Source organism: Desmodus rotundus, chromosome 12 (genome assembly GCF_022682495.2).
Source record: "Desmodus rotundus isolate HL8 chromosome 12, HLdesRot8A.1, whole genome shotgun sequence".
NCBI lineage: Eukaryota > Metazoa > Chordata > Mammalia > Chiroptera > Phyllostomidae > Desmodus > Desmodus rotundus.
The window spans coordinates 80,446,931-80,462,544 of NC_071398.1; the positions used below are offsets into that span (position 1 = coordinate 80,446,931).

Below are 15,614 nucleotides of genomic sequence, written 5' to 3' on the forward strand. Positions count from 1 at the left end.
TTTCCCTCCCGTTGTTCACTCCCCTCGGCCACAGGGGCTGAATCTCCAAGGAGATGATGGCACAGGCAGGGTTTGGGTGCTTGGGGCCCAGGGTGAGCTCATGGTATCATTTCTCTGGCTACCTCCATGAGCACGGGGGCTTCTTCAGATGCCTGGCACGTGACCTCTCCTCCCTCTCCCACACTTTTCTGGGTCTTGGGTTCTCTGTCTGTGAAATGGGATGGGGTCTCTCAGGCTCAGGGATAAGGAATGGAGGAGGAATATGAAGTGTGGGGAAGAAGAAACTTTCCTTTACCCATTTTAGGTTCTTCCAGCTGGTCTAATAATTAAATCAACATGAGCCTGATTAACAAAAGAAATAGCCAAATTTAATTACAGATGTACACATGGAAACCCCACATACACGAGAGAGTCAGAGACCCCACATACATGTAGGGCTCAGAGACAGAAAGTTAAAATGAGGTATGTATGACATTCTGAGCTAAGGATGGGGTCAGGAGGCGGGGCTTCAGGGGGGAGGGTTATTGGTAGGATGATAAAAAGAGCTGGTGTTCCGTAATTAGATGTTTGCACTGCCATATAGGGAGGTCATAAAAGTTATTTCTGGGGATACTCTTATTATGGACAAAGCCCCTAATTTAAATTCTTTAAGGGAGAGGTAAAATCTTCTCATGAGCCCACAGGGTCTCGATTGTCTTCAGCTCAAAATAAATCACATGCTCAAGTGGTACCTCTTGGGGAGGCCTGTTCTGAGCCCCACAGGAGGGCTTTCCATTTCTGGTAGCATGGTAATCTGTGCTTGCTCCAGCTAAAAACATCAAAAAATGCTGCGCAGAATTAAAAAAAAAAAAACTTTTTCAAGCATGTAAGTGCTGACAAAGCAGTAAGGAATGAAGAAATCACAGGCTAAGTAAAAGCAGACTCCATGAGGTGAGCAGGGCACCAGGGCCCCTTGTGCCCTGGAGCATTGAGAACTCTGCCAAAATGAACTTTAGTTTTGTTGGTTTGTGGAGTGAAGAAGACAGAGTTAAAGCCCAGGGTCCACTCAAGGTGGGCAGACAAGGGGGACTCCTCTCCATTATGCTGTGACCCGAAATGGCTATGTGTTTAAGCTAAAAACCAGAGGAAACCCATCCCGCCTCATGGGATTGCAAGGAATGGTGGTGCTGAACCGAGCTGGGGAAGACAGGAAATAGGCCGCCCAGGCAGGAGTCGGCAGTCCACATTAATTTTGGCACCCTGGTGGTGGTGAGGGCTGGGGGTGCAGGGGTTGGTGAGAGAAATCAGCCCAGCTAGACCACTGTGAGTACCCCTATGAACAACACACCCTCCTCCTGTGCCTCAAAGACATCTGGAGGGGTTCAGAATGAGTGTCCCCAGAATGCACCACCCTGGCATGAGGGTTCTTTGAGCTGAAGACAATTGAGGTCCAAAAGTCTCAGGAAGAGTATTTATGTCCCCCTTAGCTACCTAAAACAATTTAAATAAAGGGGCTGGTCCAGGAAGAGCGCTATTACCAGAAAGGTCTGCAAAGAATGTGGGCTGGGTGCAGGAGGGGAGACTCAGGGGGCTTGGAGACAGAGTCCTCTCTGTGTCCCATTGTCTCTTCCTGGCCCAGCAAATATTTGTTTTTCCACCTGCATGTGAATTGCCTTCTCCCCTTTGAAGTCCCAGGCCCTAGCCCCCTTCTCTTTCATTCCTAATAGCTTATCACCCCACTTGTCTGACCACCTGAGGACCCCATATTCTCATGGAGGCCCCTGTACATACAAAGTTAATTTTTTTCCTCCTGTTAATTGGTCTTATTTTAATTTGACTATTAGACTAGCCAAAGAACTTAGGAGGGTAAAATGAAATTTTTTCCTTCCTGACACATCCTACAGATGGTCTCTCCAGGGAAGTGAGTAGTTAGTTACCAGCCCAAAGCAAAGCAATATGGAGATCAGGCAGGGGGGTGTCCCCTGGCTTCCTTCTTGTCACCTGTAAATGACAGGCTCAGCTAGATGTTCCAAGATCCCCCTGGCACAGGGGTTCTCTGGGGTACAGACCTACTCCAGGTAGAGTGTGTTCCCACTTTGTATTCTGTGGTGCCTGTCCAGAGTGAAGTGTAGGGGATGGATGTGATGGACTGGCCCAGAGGACGATGGGTGAGAGTCTGTCCCCAGTTCCCAGCTCTGGCGTGGGGGGGGGGGGCAGAGGAGGAAGGAAGGGGGTGATGACTGAGGCCCAGACTAGGCCTTTGATGTGTGCGTGGATAGGTGGGTGGGTGACAACCCCAGTAATAGGTGCTGCTGGAGAAGATGGAGAGCCCCTGGGGGCATCCTCCGCTTGACCTGCTTGGGCTCTCCTATAATTGCCCTCTTCCTTCCTTGGCAGACTACAAATAGGGGTATGCTGCTTCTAGGCTCCTACAGTTGAAACACCAACACCAGTGGTAAGTGCCAGCTGCTTGGGTCCTGCTCAGGTTGGGGGTTAGGCAGCTCAGGGTCTGTCTCCTGGCCCAGGGTCCGGCATGGGGCTGGCGGGATAACCACAGCAGGGGTTGATGAGGTGAGGGAAGTCAGATGTAGTGGACTCAGGGGTTCCCTTGTATGGTGAGGGGCTGTTGGGAAGTTTGGGTTAGGGGGTGTGCGGAGCTGAGGTCTGGGCCTGGGGTGGGGGCAATGGGTTAAAAGCACTGGTGCTACCCTCAGTTAGCTCCCTCCTCCCTGCCCCCTTGCCTCCTTCCTTCCCTGACTGCGGGTTGAGACAAGCCAGACTGCTTGGGGAAGAGAGGATTCCCTCCAGTTTCCAGGCACCGAGCTTCTGGAAAAGCAACAGTGGTGGCACCAGGCAGGCTGGCAGGAGCCCAGAAGGGCAGCTGAGCACCTCTGAGATTCCTTTCCCTGGGATCATGGCCCTTTCCTCTCCTGGGAACCTGGGCACCCTGCTCCCATCCTGAGATGCCACGAGGACCCCTGGGAGTACTTGGCCCCATCTCCCCCTGCCTTCTCTTCCCCCACAGCCACAATCATTTGCTGGCCCTTTGTTCCATAGGCCTAGTAGAGGGGGAATCATTAGAGGGAGAGAGGCTTGGCCCTGGGTCTCTTATGTTGCAAGACTCCTATCCCCTGGGGGAACCAGGAATGAGTCATGGGGCTCACAGGAAAACAACACTTGGCTCCCTGGCTGCCTTATGGTTTCACCAGGCTGGAAGTGTCCTCCCAGAAGGGCGGTGAAAGGAGCCAGTGGAATGGGGTGGAGGGAAATTCCAGAAAGGGTTTCCCCTCTAACAGAACAGGGTACCCCTATGCAGAGCCTTCTGTTTTAAGACCCCCCAGGGGTCAGGGGCATGGCCTCAGATGGGGAAGATTAGAGAGGCAAATACCTGTTCTAGCTCCCTGTCTAGGCCTGTGAGATAGGATTGACCCCACTTTACAGATAAGGTGCCTGAGACCCAGGCAGGGTAAATGGCTCATCCAGCGTTGGACAGCTAGTGAGAGGCAAGAGGGTCTCAGAAGTATTTCCTTTGGATGCAGCTTCCCTGAGTCAGGGGAGGAGGGATGGTGAGGAGTGGTGAGGCAGTGGGAGTCTCTCTTGGACCTGACCCTTCCTAAGAATGGCCAGCTTCTTCAAGAACCTGATGACAGAGAGCAAGGGTCAAGGGTCTCTTTGAGCAAGTTCCTACAGAAGCTCTGGGGTCCTGAAGGGGAGGAAGCTTCCAGGGCCAAGGACTGTATGTCCTGGGGTGCACAGAGGGAACTGAGCTTTTCCTAGGTGTCTGGAATAAGAAAATATGGAGAGAATCAGGGAGTTCCTTGGGGGCTTTGCAGGGATGTTGGGGAAATGAAACCTCTGTCCAGGAAAATAACAATGCAGTGGAGGGGATGGGCAGTAGGGAAGTAGATTAGGTGACACTGGTATAATCAGGGTGGGCTGCTCAGAGGAGGAGGGGCTTGTAGGACCAGAAGCCTGGTGGAGATTAAGACAGGCCTGGGAGCAGTCCCAAAAACATGGGGGGGTAGAGGTGCTGGGGGTGACCGGGGCTTCTGCTGTGGGTCACACTCTTGTTCTGTAACAGTGAGGATGGCTAGGCCTCTGGAGCAGGCGGTGGCTGCCATCGTGTGCACCTTCCGAGAATATGCGGGTCGCTGTGGGGACAAGCACAAGCTCTGCCAGGCAGAGCTCAAGGAGCTGCTACAGAAGGAGCTGCCCACCTGGACCCCGGTGAGCACCTGGAGTAATGACCCTGCAGGGAAGCACTGCTTGGACAAGCTCTGAGCATAGGACAGCAAGGGGAGGGAAGCTAGACCATGGGGAGGGGATACTAGGAAGGGAACTGACACAGCAGGAATCTCAGTTTCCTCATCACCCCTGCTGGTTTGCAGGGCTGCTGGGAGGATGGAGTGAGAGCATGGGAACGATGCCTAACACATAGAGGGCACTCGGTGGCAATAGTGGGTGCTCAGTAAATGATCTGCGGAGGAGGGTTTGGGAGGGGGTTGGCGTGGCGAGTTATCAGGGCAGGGAGGGTGAGACTGGCCCCCAGAAGAGGTGTGGGTTGGGATGGGTGGGATCACGGAGGAGTAGGGGGGAGGGAAGCAGGGTGTGTGTGAGGCGTCCTGCCCTCAACGACCCCTCAACCCCTCCCAACCCCCACCACAGACGGAGTTCCGGGAGTGTGACTACAATAAATTCATGAGCGTTCTGGACACCAACAAGGATTGCGAGGTGGATTTTGCAGAGTATGTGCGTTCCCTTGCCTGCCTCTGCACCTACTGCCACGACTACTTCAAGGACTGTTCCCCGGAGCCTCCCTGCTCCCAGTAGCCTCTGCTCCGGCAGGTGGGGTACCTGCAAGCCGGGGTCTGCTCAGATCTGCTCCATCTCTGCCCTGAGATGGTCCTGGTTATGTTGCCCACACCCCCCTCCCCTCTCTCCTGCACCCTCTCCACCAGAAGTCTCCCAGTTTTGCCCCTGATATCTCTATCTGGAGTCTTCTCCCTTTGCCCATGGTGGGGGACACTTGAGGGACCTGTTTCCAGGATCACAGCTAGTGACATGTACAGCAGCCACTTTCTGTGTCCCTACAGTGGCCTGAGATGGGTGGGAAGAGGTGGGGATTTGTTTTGAGGCTCTCCAGACCTGACAGAGTGTGCGCACAAATGAAACCATGACAGGAGCAGGCCTACTCAACTCCTAATAAAGAACTGGTGTCACTTGGCTTGGTTTGGTTCTTTTAAGAGGACAGCCAGGGCCTTGGGGCAAAGTCTGCTGACTTCTTAGCTCCTCTCTGGCCTTTTCCACTGGAGAACAAGAGGCGGAGGGCAGTTTCAGACACTGCAGAAATGAAGTGGTCTCTATGGTCCAGCAGGAGAGGGTGGGATCTACACAAAGACGGTGTCCAGGCTGGGGGTCTCTTTCTCTCTGGGGTCTTTGAGGGAGGTGTTCAGGAGGGAGAGAGGGAAGCCTGGGGCAAAGTCAGCCCTCTGACAGGATGTTGTGAACGAGGGTGGGGCTGTGGGGCTGGGACGGGTTTGTTCCCTGCCCAGGGCTGTGTGAGCCCAGAGTGCAGCACTAATTGGATTAGGGTGCCTGAGATCTGATTAGGGTGTTGTCCCAGCCAGGGAGGGGTGCCTTGCAATGGAAGGGGAAGGGGAGACGTAGAGGTGCACCCCATCCCTGAAGCCACAGCCACTTGAGGGTCTTAACCACCACTTCTGACCCTCACTCAGTCCCTGAATTCATACCCCACCCTGAGGGGCTAACCCTGATCCCTAACTCCTCCATTTTGTGTCATTTTATCTCTAAGTTTCTACCCCATTTTTCATTACAGACTCCTACCTAATTCTAAACTCCCTCTGCGGAAGCCCTCCCTGCCCCACCTGCTCCTGGTACCCGCCAATCCATCCCTGAAATCCCACACCTGATTCCCACTCCCTACTCCATCACTACCTCACCACTGACAAGCCTGGGTGGTCCCAGCGCCTCCTTTAGGTGTTAGCCTGTTCCTCCTCCCAGACTTCCAGCTCCTGCCCTGGGCCTCACTCAGCATGGCAGAGAGCCCTTTGGGGAGGGGAGAAAGGCAGAGTGAGCTGTCCCAATCTCTGAGCCTGGGGTTCTGTCCCTTAATTCCTGGGCAGTCACATTTCCAGGGCAATTTCCCACCCATCACTCACCACAGCTGGATCCCCTTTCCTAGCTGCTGGGTGGGACCACTTATTCTTTGTCCCCCATTCCCAGGCATAGACTGCCCCTTCCTTCAGCTGCCTAAAATTCAGGCTGGGCCGTGTACGTTGTGGGGTGTACGTTGTGTGGGGAGGGTGCCCACCTCATTGAGTCCCCCGCCTGTGCCCACTGGGCTCTCCCATCATCTCTCTTTGGCCCCTCAGGGCAGGGAGCTGTGTTTCCAGGCTGGGCTGGTGGAGGGGGCCCTGGCATGCACCACATTGGCCTCCCACTCTCCCCCATCCGCTGCTATGGGCAGGGCCTGGCTGGGGTATAAATAGGTCAGACCGCTGGGCTTTCCTCACTCTTCCTGTCTCCCCAACCCTCTCTCCTCAGCGCTTCCTCTCTCTTGGACTGGTGAGTTGTGGTCACTTGACTGGCATACAAGGGGTGGCAGGCTGAGGCTCAGGGCAAGAAAAAGAGGAGGCTGGTAGGGGCCAGATGTGCTAATGAGGTCCAGATGTGAGATTCCAAGGTGGGATGGGATGTGTGTGCGTGCACACCCGTGCATGTGCAAAAGAGAAAACAAAGAAACATGCGTGCAGGTGGCTGGATTTGAGCTATAGTATATTTAATTGCTCTAGTATGTTTGGTGTTCGTGTGACCTGTAAGTGTGCACATTGGCTTGTGTTTGCTGGCTTGCATGGGCTTGTGTGTGCATACTCTGGTGTGGGAAGCAAAGTGGGGGCAGAAGGCAACTGCGGGCTTTTGTCTGGTAGTGTCTGTGAGCCTCTGCCCAGCACCCAGCAGCTCAGCCCATGGGCGCTTGGCCTCCCCGGCATCCCTGCCTCTGCCACCTCACCCTGCCCCTCCCTGTGCCAGACCGCTGGTGTTTTCCGCTACAGGCTCCTGGACACACTCCAGCAGCCTCGCCCAATGCTGGGAGGGGGAAGAATGAGCTGGGCGGGCTGCTGTGGGCTGAGTGGACTGAGTGAGGCCCCGGGAGCTTGCAGCCTGAAACCCAGAGCCTGTGCAGTGGATCCTGCAAGGGTGTGCTGCCGAAATGCACATTTCCCATTGTGCTCCCCCCAGGAGCTGAGCCCCACCTTTCTGGGCTCCCCCTGTGGTGGGAGTAGAATGTCACCAAGGGCACCTTGAGTGATGGGGATGGGGTGGAGCATTCTAATTACATAGTTGGGGTGGGGTAGATAAGGAGGCCTCTGTGACCCCCACCTGCAGATCTCGACTGCCACCATGGCATACCCTTTGGAGAAGGCCCTGGATGTGATGGTGTCTACCTTCCACAAGTACTCGGGCAAGGAAGGTGACAAGTTCAAGCTCAACAAGTCGGAGCTAAAGGACCTGCTGACCCGGGAGATGCCCAGTTTCTTGGGGGTGAGTGACTACTGCCTGGGAATGAGTCTCCATTATGGGGTGTCCCCCACAGAGAAGGGGTTAGGGCCCTGGGGAGCACCACTCTTTCTGCAGAGCAGTGGCTACAGCTGGCATCTAACATTGAGTTGGGGAAGGCGGGGCAGAGAGCTTGCTCTGGTTGCCTGGGGTGGAGAAAGAGTCAGCACCCACCACTCACTTCCTGGCGCCCAGCAGAAAGGTGGCTGACAATGAACAGGCAGGTTACTGGCCCGACAATTGGCCAGGGGCTTTGCACAAATTAACTGAAGGGCAACCAAAACCCAGAGAAGCTAAGTGACATCCCGAGGTAGTCAGTGTGCAAAGCTGAGATCTGCAAACCAGGATGGTCCGCCGTCACTCTAGCAAAGAACAATTTTTGAGTTTCTGTTTGGCTTTTAGATGTGAAGACAATTACGGAGACACTCACCTGCTTATTTCCCCTGATCAGGCACAGCTTCCACCTGTATCAAACTTTCTGTAGATTACGTACGGCTTTCATGACCGTTGTCTAATGGAATTCTTAAAAAGACCTTGGGGGAAGATGCAGTCCCCTTTTCCAGTAACACCCTTGGGGGACTCAGATTTCCTTACCTGCAGGGAACCCACTTCCAGGCCTAGCTTAGACCTGGAAGCTGGAGTTCCACGGCTGGACCCCCTGGCATTGGCTGCGCCTTCTTGAGCCCATCTGCTTGTGGAAACCTGGTCTAGTCTTGGCTCCGTCCCTTGGGGTGCCGGTGTCTACCTGTAGCTTCTTCCCCCTGTAGAAAAGAACAGATGAAGCAGCGTTCCAGAAGCTGATGAGCAACTTGGATTGCAACAAGGACAATGAGGTGGACTTCCAGGAGTACTGTGTCTTCCTCTCCTGCATCGCCATGATGTGCAACGAGTTCTTTGAGGGCTTCCCTGATAAGCAGCCCCGGAAGAAATGAAGGCTCCTCAGATGCAGTGGGGGCCTGCCAGCTGGGGTTTTCCCTGTGGGCAGCGGGCACAGAGCCTCGCCCTGGCTCCTCCGGATTTGTGCAGGATGCTGAGCAAATTCAATAAAGATTCTTGAAAACTATGAGTCTAATAGTCTGAAAGGCGCTAGGGGTGTGGGGTCGGGGCGGAGGGATATGGGAGTTGATCTGCAGTTTTGTGGAGAGAATTGGAGGATGGGGGAGGGATGTAGTGTGACTGTGTATGTGTGTGACACAGTTGACTCTGATGGGACCAAAGGCAGATAAAGGGACCCCCAGAAGCTTGGAATGTCCCAGCTCTAGGATCTTAGCTAGGGCATTTGCTACTCCCACCCCTCCAACAGTGGCTCTGACAGGACCTCTAACTAAGGCGGGGATGGGTGGAAGGTCACATCTGCTCCTCGTTGGTGTCTGGGATGGAGCTTGTGTGCCTTGAGGGCTCGGTGGGGGAACGGGTTGAGTCACGGGGAGGCCCGTGTGGGATGTGGAGGCGAGCTCAGTCCTGATACCTCCTTCCAGTGCACAACTTAAACCCCCGGGCATGTGTGAGCCCTTCCTGGACATGATCGGATTAGAGGGGCGATGTGGAGGGAGACCAGGCTGTTGGCAACGGCCCGAGAATATTGTCCTTCTCTGATCCCCTGTCTTTTCCCCAGAGGTCCTGGGATGAGTGCGATCTGTTATTAGTTAGGGATCACATTCCTTCAGAGCAGGACAAAGCAGCTCAGAAGGGGTGAGTGGAGGACAGTGGCTGTGTTGGGAGTGAGGGAGACAGTGGGAGGTGACCACAATTCTGAAGACAAAATCCAAGACATATGATCTGATAAATAAAATTGAGACTCCCCTCATCGTCCCCCCCAAAATATCAGGCATGGTGTTGCTTTTCTTTAGGTTAAAGGGCAGTAGCTCCAGCCTCCAGTGGGTGGGATTGAGGTTAGCTTTCCAGGCCACCCCTGGGAGGTATGGGGACCTTTAAGGAAGAGCTGAGTACAGGGCAGGTCCAGAGGCAGGGGGTTTTTGTCTCCTTGACCTTCTAAACTTTCCTTTTTCTTCTCATCGAGTTGTGTTTTCCTCTCAAGTTTCAGAAGAATGGGGTAGGTGACTCAGATGTTCCCTCAGTGTGACTACAGAGACTTTGGTAGAACTGCGGTCCAGGAAAAAGTTTGCCTCTTCCCTCATCTCTCTCCGCCTTCTGCCCTGCCCAAGACTGCCCATAACCCTGGGGACTGCCCTCCCCAGAGCCTCCTCCAGTTTCACTCTCTGCTTAGGAAACTTCTGTTGCTAGGCGACCAGTCCCTGCTGCCTCTCCAGCCTTGCCAGCTGGGGTGGAAGTGGAGTGGGGCCACAGAGAAGACCTAGGCAAGCTAGGGTGGGGCTGCAGCAGCCACAGGTGCTAAGCCCCTAACTCCATTCTGTTCTCAGTCTTGGGCTGGTTCATGGTAGAACAATGAGTCTCTCTTGGGATAAGGCAACTCTCCCTGACCCCTACTCCATTCATTACTGCACCTAGAACTTGCTGTCCACAATCCAAACCTCTATCCTATCACCAGGACCTACCCTTCCCCGGACCCTCTCCCCAGGCCCCGATTTTCAGTCCTCCATTCCAAGAGTCTCTGACAATTCTTTCTCAGGAAGTTAAAAGAGGTGTAGAGGAAATCATTCATTTGAAAACCATTTCAAAACCTTAAGCTCTATACTAACTAATGACCTGGGCCATCGCCTTGGCAAGAAACATCTTCCCCCACTAATTCCCATCTCCAGATGTGTCTGCTCTGCTCTTGAAGGGGTTGGGAGGGCCCAAGTGGACAGCAGCCTAGGGCATGGGAGATACCCTGTGTTTGGTGCACACCTCTTGGGTCTTCTTTCTAGGATAGCCTGGCTTCTTCTCTTCTGCCCTATTGACCCATCAGATTGTGAATTCTGGTTTTCTGTTGGGGAAACAAAGCTTCCAGGGCTGCTGATGTGTATGTCTCGGTGGGCTCAGTTGCCGTCCCTTCCTTTGGAAATAGAAAGGTGAGATTGGCAGAGGGGATTTCTCCCCAGCACTGTCCCAGGAGACTCTGACCTGGTTCTCTTCATGTCCCTGGCCCCTTCTCATTGGCCCTGTCCCTCTGCTAATTTCCTGGGGACTGGAGAGAGGGAATAAAGGCGGAGAACAGTGGAAGGAGCCTGTTTTTGCTGCGCGGGTTCTCTGGCTTGGTCTTTCCTTGGTGAGTCCTTCTTTCTGATCTCCCTGCTCATCTACGTGGTAGGGCAAGCTGGGTGATGAGGCCACAGGGTGACAAGCCATGATGACCTCCACCAAGGAGACCCGGCCCACTGAGTGGGCATCTATTTAGGGAAAGGAGAGGAGGGCATTTGAACCGTGGCTTTCAGCATTTCCTGAGAGGGATTCTGGGGTTGCCTCCACTTTGGTCCTGTCTGAGTCTCCAGGAGGTGGGGAGAAGCTGAGGTTTTTGGGAGGTGCAAGGTGAATGACAGGTCCAGTTCAAGAATCATGGGGTAGTCTGCCACAAACAGCAGCTTCTTCCTGTTTGCTCTGGACTCTGCACAGATTTACCTGCAGCCTCCAAGTTCCTTGGGTGTTGCCTCCTTCCTCCCAAAGGGGGAAGTGGTTTTCAAGTCTGAGTCAGAGGAGCTCCAGCTGCCTCTTTACTTGGGTGGGTGTGGCTGTGCTGATGGACCAGGAGGGCCCCATCCAATGCTACCTCTGGATCCAGCTCTCAGAATGGTCTGGATAATTCAATAAGTGCACCCCCTTTGCTGTCTCGTGGTCAGTTTCCGTGCACAGTTCTCTGGGCCAGCGACTGGAGGCTAGCTGGACAAGTCCAATCACCTCTGTTCTGTTTCCTGTTGAGATCTTATCTCCCAGGTCCAGCTCTAGACCCCTCCAACCTCTGAACTCTCTCCTTGCCCTGTTCCCCACTCCCACATAGGACAGGAGGCAAAGGAGGGTGACTAGGGTACCTCTGGAAAGGAATGTCTAGGCTGGACGGGGCAGGGAGAAAATCCTGACCTCTGATCTGCTCCATCATCTATCACCAGTTCTTCTTTTGGAGAGTTCATCTTGTCATACTTCTGCCCTTAGACCCCTTTTTTAGCATCCCCTGAGCAGGGCGGTGCGCAGTCTCCTTCGGGAGCTGGTCAGTCTCACCACTCTGGCTGTTCCACTTGAGCTTGGCTCTCACTAGAGCCATCCTTGACACGTCTGAGTCCACCTGTTGGTGGATTTTGGTCTCATGGATTCCAGTCTCTGATCCTTGAGGGACGGGTCTGGGACATGGGCTAGTGATGGGGGGCAGCAGAAGGTCTGGCTTCCCAGGAAATGTGTGACCTATCCCCTCCCTTCCCCCTCCAGAGCTGCACACCATCATGGAGACCCCTCTTGAGAAGGCCTTGGCCACAATGGTCACCACTTTCCACAAATATTCGGGGAGAGAGGGCAGCAAACTGACCCTGAGTAGGAAGGAACTAAAGGAGCTCATCCAGAAGGAGCTGTGTCTTGGCGAGGTAGGTGGCTGCCCCCCACCTGCCCAAGTTCGAATGTTCCCTGTGGCCCCATGGGAGGGGAGAGAGAAAAAGAGGAAGCACCGAAGCACTGATACCACTGTCAGGGGGTCCCAGGGGAGGTGGGAGACCCAGCCCTGCCTCCATGGAGACCCAGAGTGAGGGGACACACACCTACCCCCAGGGTACTCTAGTCTCAGCCAGGAGCAGGATGGCCAAAAGGGACAGAGACCAGAGGAAGAAGGTGAACGCCTTAGGCCAGCAGAACCCTAGACCTCCAGGCTGTGGGATAAGCCGGATTTCACCAGGAAGAAGGAAGTCTGTCTGAGGCTTTAGAGAATGAAATCAAGGAATCTTTGATTTGAGGCCAGGCCCACACAGGGGTGGCAGAGCCTATGCGAGTCATTGCAGGGGATGAGGGGACCTAGGGGGTCTAGGCCGGGCTGGGCACAGCTCAAGGGCAGAGCCCCCACATGCCGCCGTAGGAAATAAAAGGATCGCTCTGCTAGTCTGTGAACACAGGTTTGGAAGGAGACGGAACTGATTGTTACCAGATGCAGATGTTGGGAAAGAGGTAACCGGCAGAGGCAACAGCCTATGAAGTAATTATGATATTATCTTTACAGTTAAAAAATTGAGGCTCAGATATATTATATGACTTGTTTAGGGACATCCAGCTCTTGAGAGGCTGAGCTGGAATTCCAGGCAAGGCCTGCGTATCACTCTTCCTTTTTCCTTTAAAATTCAGTCATATACTGAACCCTGGTGGGCCTCCCCAGAGAGAAGCTCCCCCAAGTGCGCCCCTGTGGGCAGGGTACTGAAGCAGGTGTGTGTGTCACCAGGCCTACTCTCTGGCCTTCTTGCCAGACTTTCTGCATCCTGGAGTTAATGAGGGCAGAGGGAGGGGCCACGGGTCCAGTAGGGGTTAATTACAGGAGGACAGAGGCCCCGGGAGGGCCTAGCTATAACAGGAGCCCAGACTGGGGACAAGGATTGCATCACAGAGAAGCTGTTTCCACCTCTGTATGTCCCGCTGTCCTGTCTCCTGTGGAAAAGCTGGAGCTTCCTCTTGTGAGAGGGGAGGGCAGGGTGTCTGTGTTTTCTTCCTGTACCACTCCAGGGCCCTGTCTCCATTCTCATGGTGGAGCTGGGCTGGGAAGGCAGGGGACCAGAAGGGATTACAGCTGGGTGCCAGGCACTCATCTCCATCCAGCTGCCCTGTAAGTTCTGCTAGCAGGGAAGGATACTGTGGCTCCTCAGCTCCCACACACCGCTGTCATGGACAGATGTGTAGTCTGGGGTCAGTCCTCACCTATACGCCATAGGGACAGCATAAGTCAGAGACTTGGATCATGCTCAATGCCACATTGTCACCAAGTGTTACTGTCAGGTGTTATATAAGGAGGGTGGCCTTGCCTTCTTCCTACTGTAATTTACTTAAGTTCAGGTGTCAGGTCCCCACACCCCTGCTCTGCGCCAGGCCCTGTGCTGGGTGTGGGCCGGGGAGGGACTGGGGGTCCGGATGCTCAGAGTATTCTGACTCAGGTGGAGGTCACCGTGAGGCTGCCTTTCCAGGGGTGGGAGGCCCCATGCTATGGTGGGGCAGGGCCGAGAGGGCTGGATGACCTGTCCCTGTATCTGGACCTTCCAAGAAGATGCAGGAGGGCAGTATCGACGACCTGATGAAGAGCCTTGACAAAAACTGCGACCAGGAGATCGACTTTAAGGAGTACTCGGTGTTTCTGACCACGCTGTGCATGGCCTACAACGACTTCTTCCTGGAGGACCACAAATGACAGGGCTCAGCCGCTGCCCCGGCCTCTACAGCTCCTTTCACGGATGCTCTGTGGCCCTATGCATCCCTCTCCTTCCCAGACGGACCCTGCTTCAGCTCTCCCTTCCACCAGAGGAAATAAAGATTTTTCCACTCCAGGTGTCCGGAGGCTAGTTTTGAAGATGTTTTGTCCATCTTGGCCGGGGGTGGGGTGGGGCTTGGCAGAACTTTTCCTTGAGTGGGATGAGAGCCTCCGGGTGTTAGGGTCCTGGGCTCCCACTCCTCTTCCTGGTCTTCTTCACTGTGGACATCACTGAGCTTATCCAGGCTTATTTTGTCCTTCTGGAAAATAGGGAAGTGGGGCCAGGCTTTTGCTTGCCTTCCATTGATGCTGCTCAGATGCAGGGGAAGCTAAGGGGGAAAGTGCTTTGAGAGTGAGGCCGCTGGGGTTGTCTGGGGTGCGGTACCTGAGGGTAGTGGTGGACTAACCAGTCTGACTTGTCGCCAGCTCACAGGGGTCTCCCCTGACAACGCTAATAAGAAGGACCAAAAAACCCCAAAACACCCCCCAAAAACCCAAACCAACCCCCCAAACAAAATTAAAAAAATAAGACAAAAAAAGAAGCTCAGGGCACATACAAGAATCAACCAATGAATGCATCAATAAGTGGAACAAATTATTTCTCTCTCCTCTCTCTCCTTTCCTCTCTCTCTCTAAAGTCAATACATTAAAAAAAAAAAAAAAAAAGATGGGCAAACTTGGCAGCCCTCTTCCCTCTCCTCCATTCCGCCCTGGGTAGCAGCAAGTCCCACCCCCACCATCACCCTCGGTGGAGGGAAATAACTAGTGATGCCTGCAGGTGGGCTTATGAACCCTAAAGCTCCAGGTAGAAGGTAGAATTCCAGGGTTGGGGTGGGGGGAGGCAGTTGGGTGGTGGTAGGAATTTATTTTTCCTGGCAGGTGGGTGTTGTAGAAGTCCTTCAAAATTTAAATCATATCACTGGCTACACGCACCCCCTTCATCTAGGCTTGAGCCTGAACACCCTCCATGGGGCACTTTTTCCACCTTCCCCCTACACATGTACACACACACACACACACACACACACACGCTGTTCTGGCTCTCCACCAGGAGGTCACTTGTCACCATATGTCACTTGTCACCAAGGCAGGCAAACTGAGCAGTGGTCTCCATTGGGTCCCCTATCCTCCTGCCTGGCCCCTCCCTCGCCAACCTCAACAGCCCCAGAGCAGGAGGCATGAAAAGTTGAATGGTCCAGGTGGGTGTTGTGCAAACTGTGGGGTGGGGCGGGGCACACCCCTGGCCAGTGGCTGTGGGCAGGTCAACTACTCAGTGTATCCCCTCCATGCTCCCTTTGGCTTGGCTGCAGCTAGAAGGTGACTTCTGGCCAAGTCAGCGGTCCCTTGGCCAACCCAGGGCTGGTGCAGCCACACCATCCAGGCCCACTGTGCAGGCTCCAGACTGGGCAGGTCTGTGCAGGAGTCAGGAGTGTGGGCTGGACCCTGGCTAAGGCTTCCGGTTGCACGGCTCCCACAATAGGCTTTTCTGGAGTGTGAGAGGGCACTTCTCGGGTGTGTCAGCCCGCAGTGTGTGGCCCTGTGGGGGCTGTAAGTGATGGGCTGGGTATGCAGCCTCCACTCCCCCCACCCCACACTTCCCTACTTCTTTTGGAATTCCTGGAGGACAGTTTCCAGCTGCAGCCCTATTTGCTCCTTTTGCTCCTTAGAATCCTCAAACCACCCACCCTCCTTAGCTCTTCCTACCTCTTGCCCTTTAAAAGCAGATTACAGAGGG

General features: G+C 54.2%; 3 protein-coding genes across 5 annotated transcripts; all 3 read left to right on the forward strand.

The window, feature by feature from the left end:
• The first annotated feature begins 2,393 nt into the window (after positions 1–2,393).
• On the forward strand, positions 2,394–5,162 carry S100A3 (S100 calcium binding protein A3). Of its 2 annotated transcripts, none has more exons than XM_045183208.2 (3): positions 2,394–2,434; positions 4,061–4,206; positions 4,645–5,162. In XM_045183208.2, exons 2-3 carry the CDS (start codon positions 4,066–4,068, stop codon positions 4,807–4,809), a joined length of 306 nt encoding a protein of 101 aa, XP_045039143.1. In that variant the 5' UTR covers positions 2,394–2,434; positions 4,061–4,065; the 3' UTR covers positions 4,810–5,162. The 2 variants fall into 2 exon arrangements, with proteins under 2 accessions (XP_045039143.1, XP_024426552.1); XM_024570784.3 differs by lacking the exon at positions 2,394–2,434 and adding an exon at positions 3,249–3,425.
• Positions 5,163–6,494: 1,332 nt separating this feature from the next.
• Positions 6,495–8,620, forward strand: S100A4 (S100 calcium binding protein A4). Its single transcript, XM_024570779.3, has 3 exons — positions 6,495–6,564; positions 7,387–7,542; positions 8,325–8,620. Exons 2-3 carry the CDS (start codon positions 7,402–7,404, stop codon positions 8,487–8,489), a joined length of 306 nt encoding a protein of 101 aa, XP_024426547.1. The 5' UTR covers positions 6,495–6,564; positions 7,387–7,401; the 3' UTR covers positions 8,490–8,620.
• Positions 8,621–10,627: 2,007 nt separating this feature from the next.
• Positions 10,628–13,959, forward strand: S100A5 (S100 calcium binding protein A5). 2 transcript variants are annotated; one of them, XM_045203847.2, is made up of 3 exons: positions 10,628–10,726; positions 11,875–12,026; positions 13,676–13,959. In XM_045203847.2, the coding sequence occupies exons 2-3, from the start codon at positions 11,889–11,891 to the stop codon at positions 13,817–13,819; spliced, it is 282 nt and encodes a 93-aa protein (XP_045059782.1). In that variant the 5' UTR covers positions 10,628–10,726; positions 11,875–11,888; the 3' UTR covers positions 13,820–13,959. The 2 variants fall into 2 exon arrangements, with proteins under 2 accessions (XP_045059782.1, XP_024426540.1); XM_024570772.3 differs by having other exon boundaries at positions 13,679–13,959.
• The last annotated feature ends 1,655 nt before the right edge of the window (positions 13,960–15,614 follow it).

Bases quoted from the DNA above. Each gene is read 5' to 3' on its own strand.
- S100A3 (XM_045183208.2), top strand. From the start codon at position 4,066: ATGGCTAGGCCTCTGGAGCAGGCGGTGGCTGCCATCGTGTGCACCTTC. The intron at 4,207-4,644 runs GTGAGCACCTGG...CCCCCACCACAG, and splicing joins AGCTGCCCACCTGGACCCCG to ACGGAGTTCCGGGAGTGTGA.
- S100A4 (XM_024570779.3), top strand. From the start codon at position 7,402: ATGGCATACCCTTTGGAGAAGGCCCTGGATGTGATGGTGTCTACCTTC. The intron at 7,543-8,324 runs GTGAGTGACTAC...TTCCCCCTGTAG, and splicing joins AGATGCCCAGTTTCTTGGGG to AAAAGAACAGATGAAGCAGC.
- S100A5 (XM_045203847.2), top strand. From the start codon at position 11,889: ATGGAGACCCCTCTTGAGAAGGCCTTGGCCACAATGGTCACCACTTTC. The intron at 12,027-13,675 runs GTAGGTGGCTGC...GGACCTTCCAAG, and splicing joins AGGAGCTGTGTCTTGGCGAG to AAGATGCAGGAGGGCAGTAT.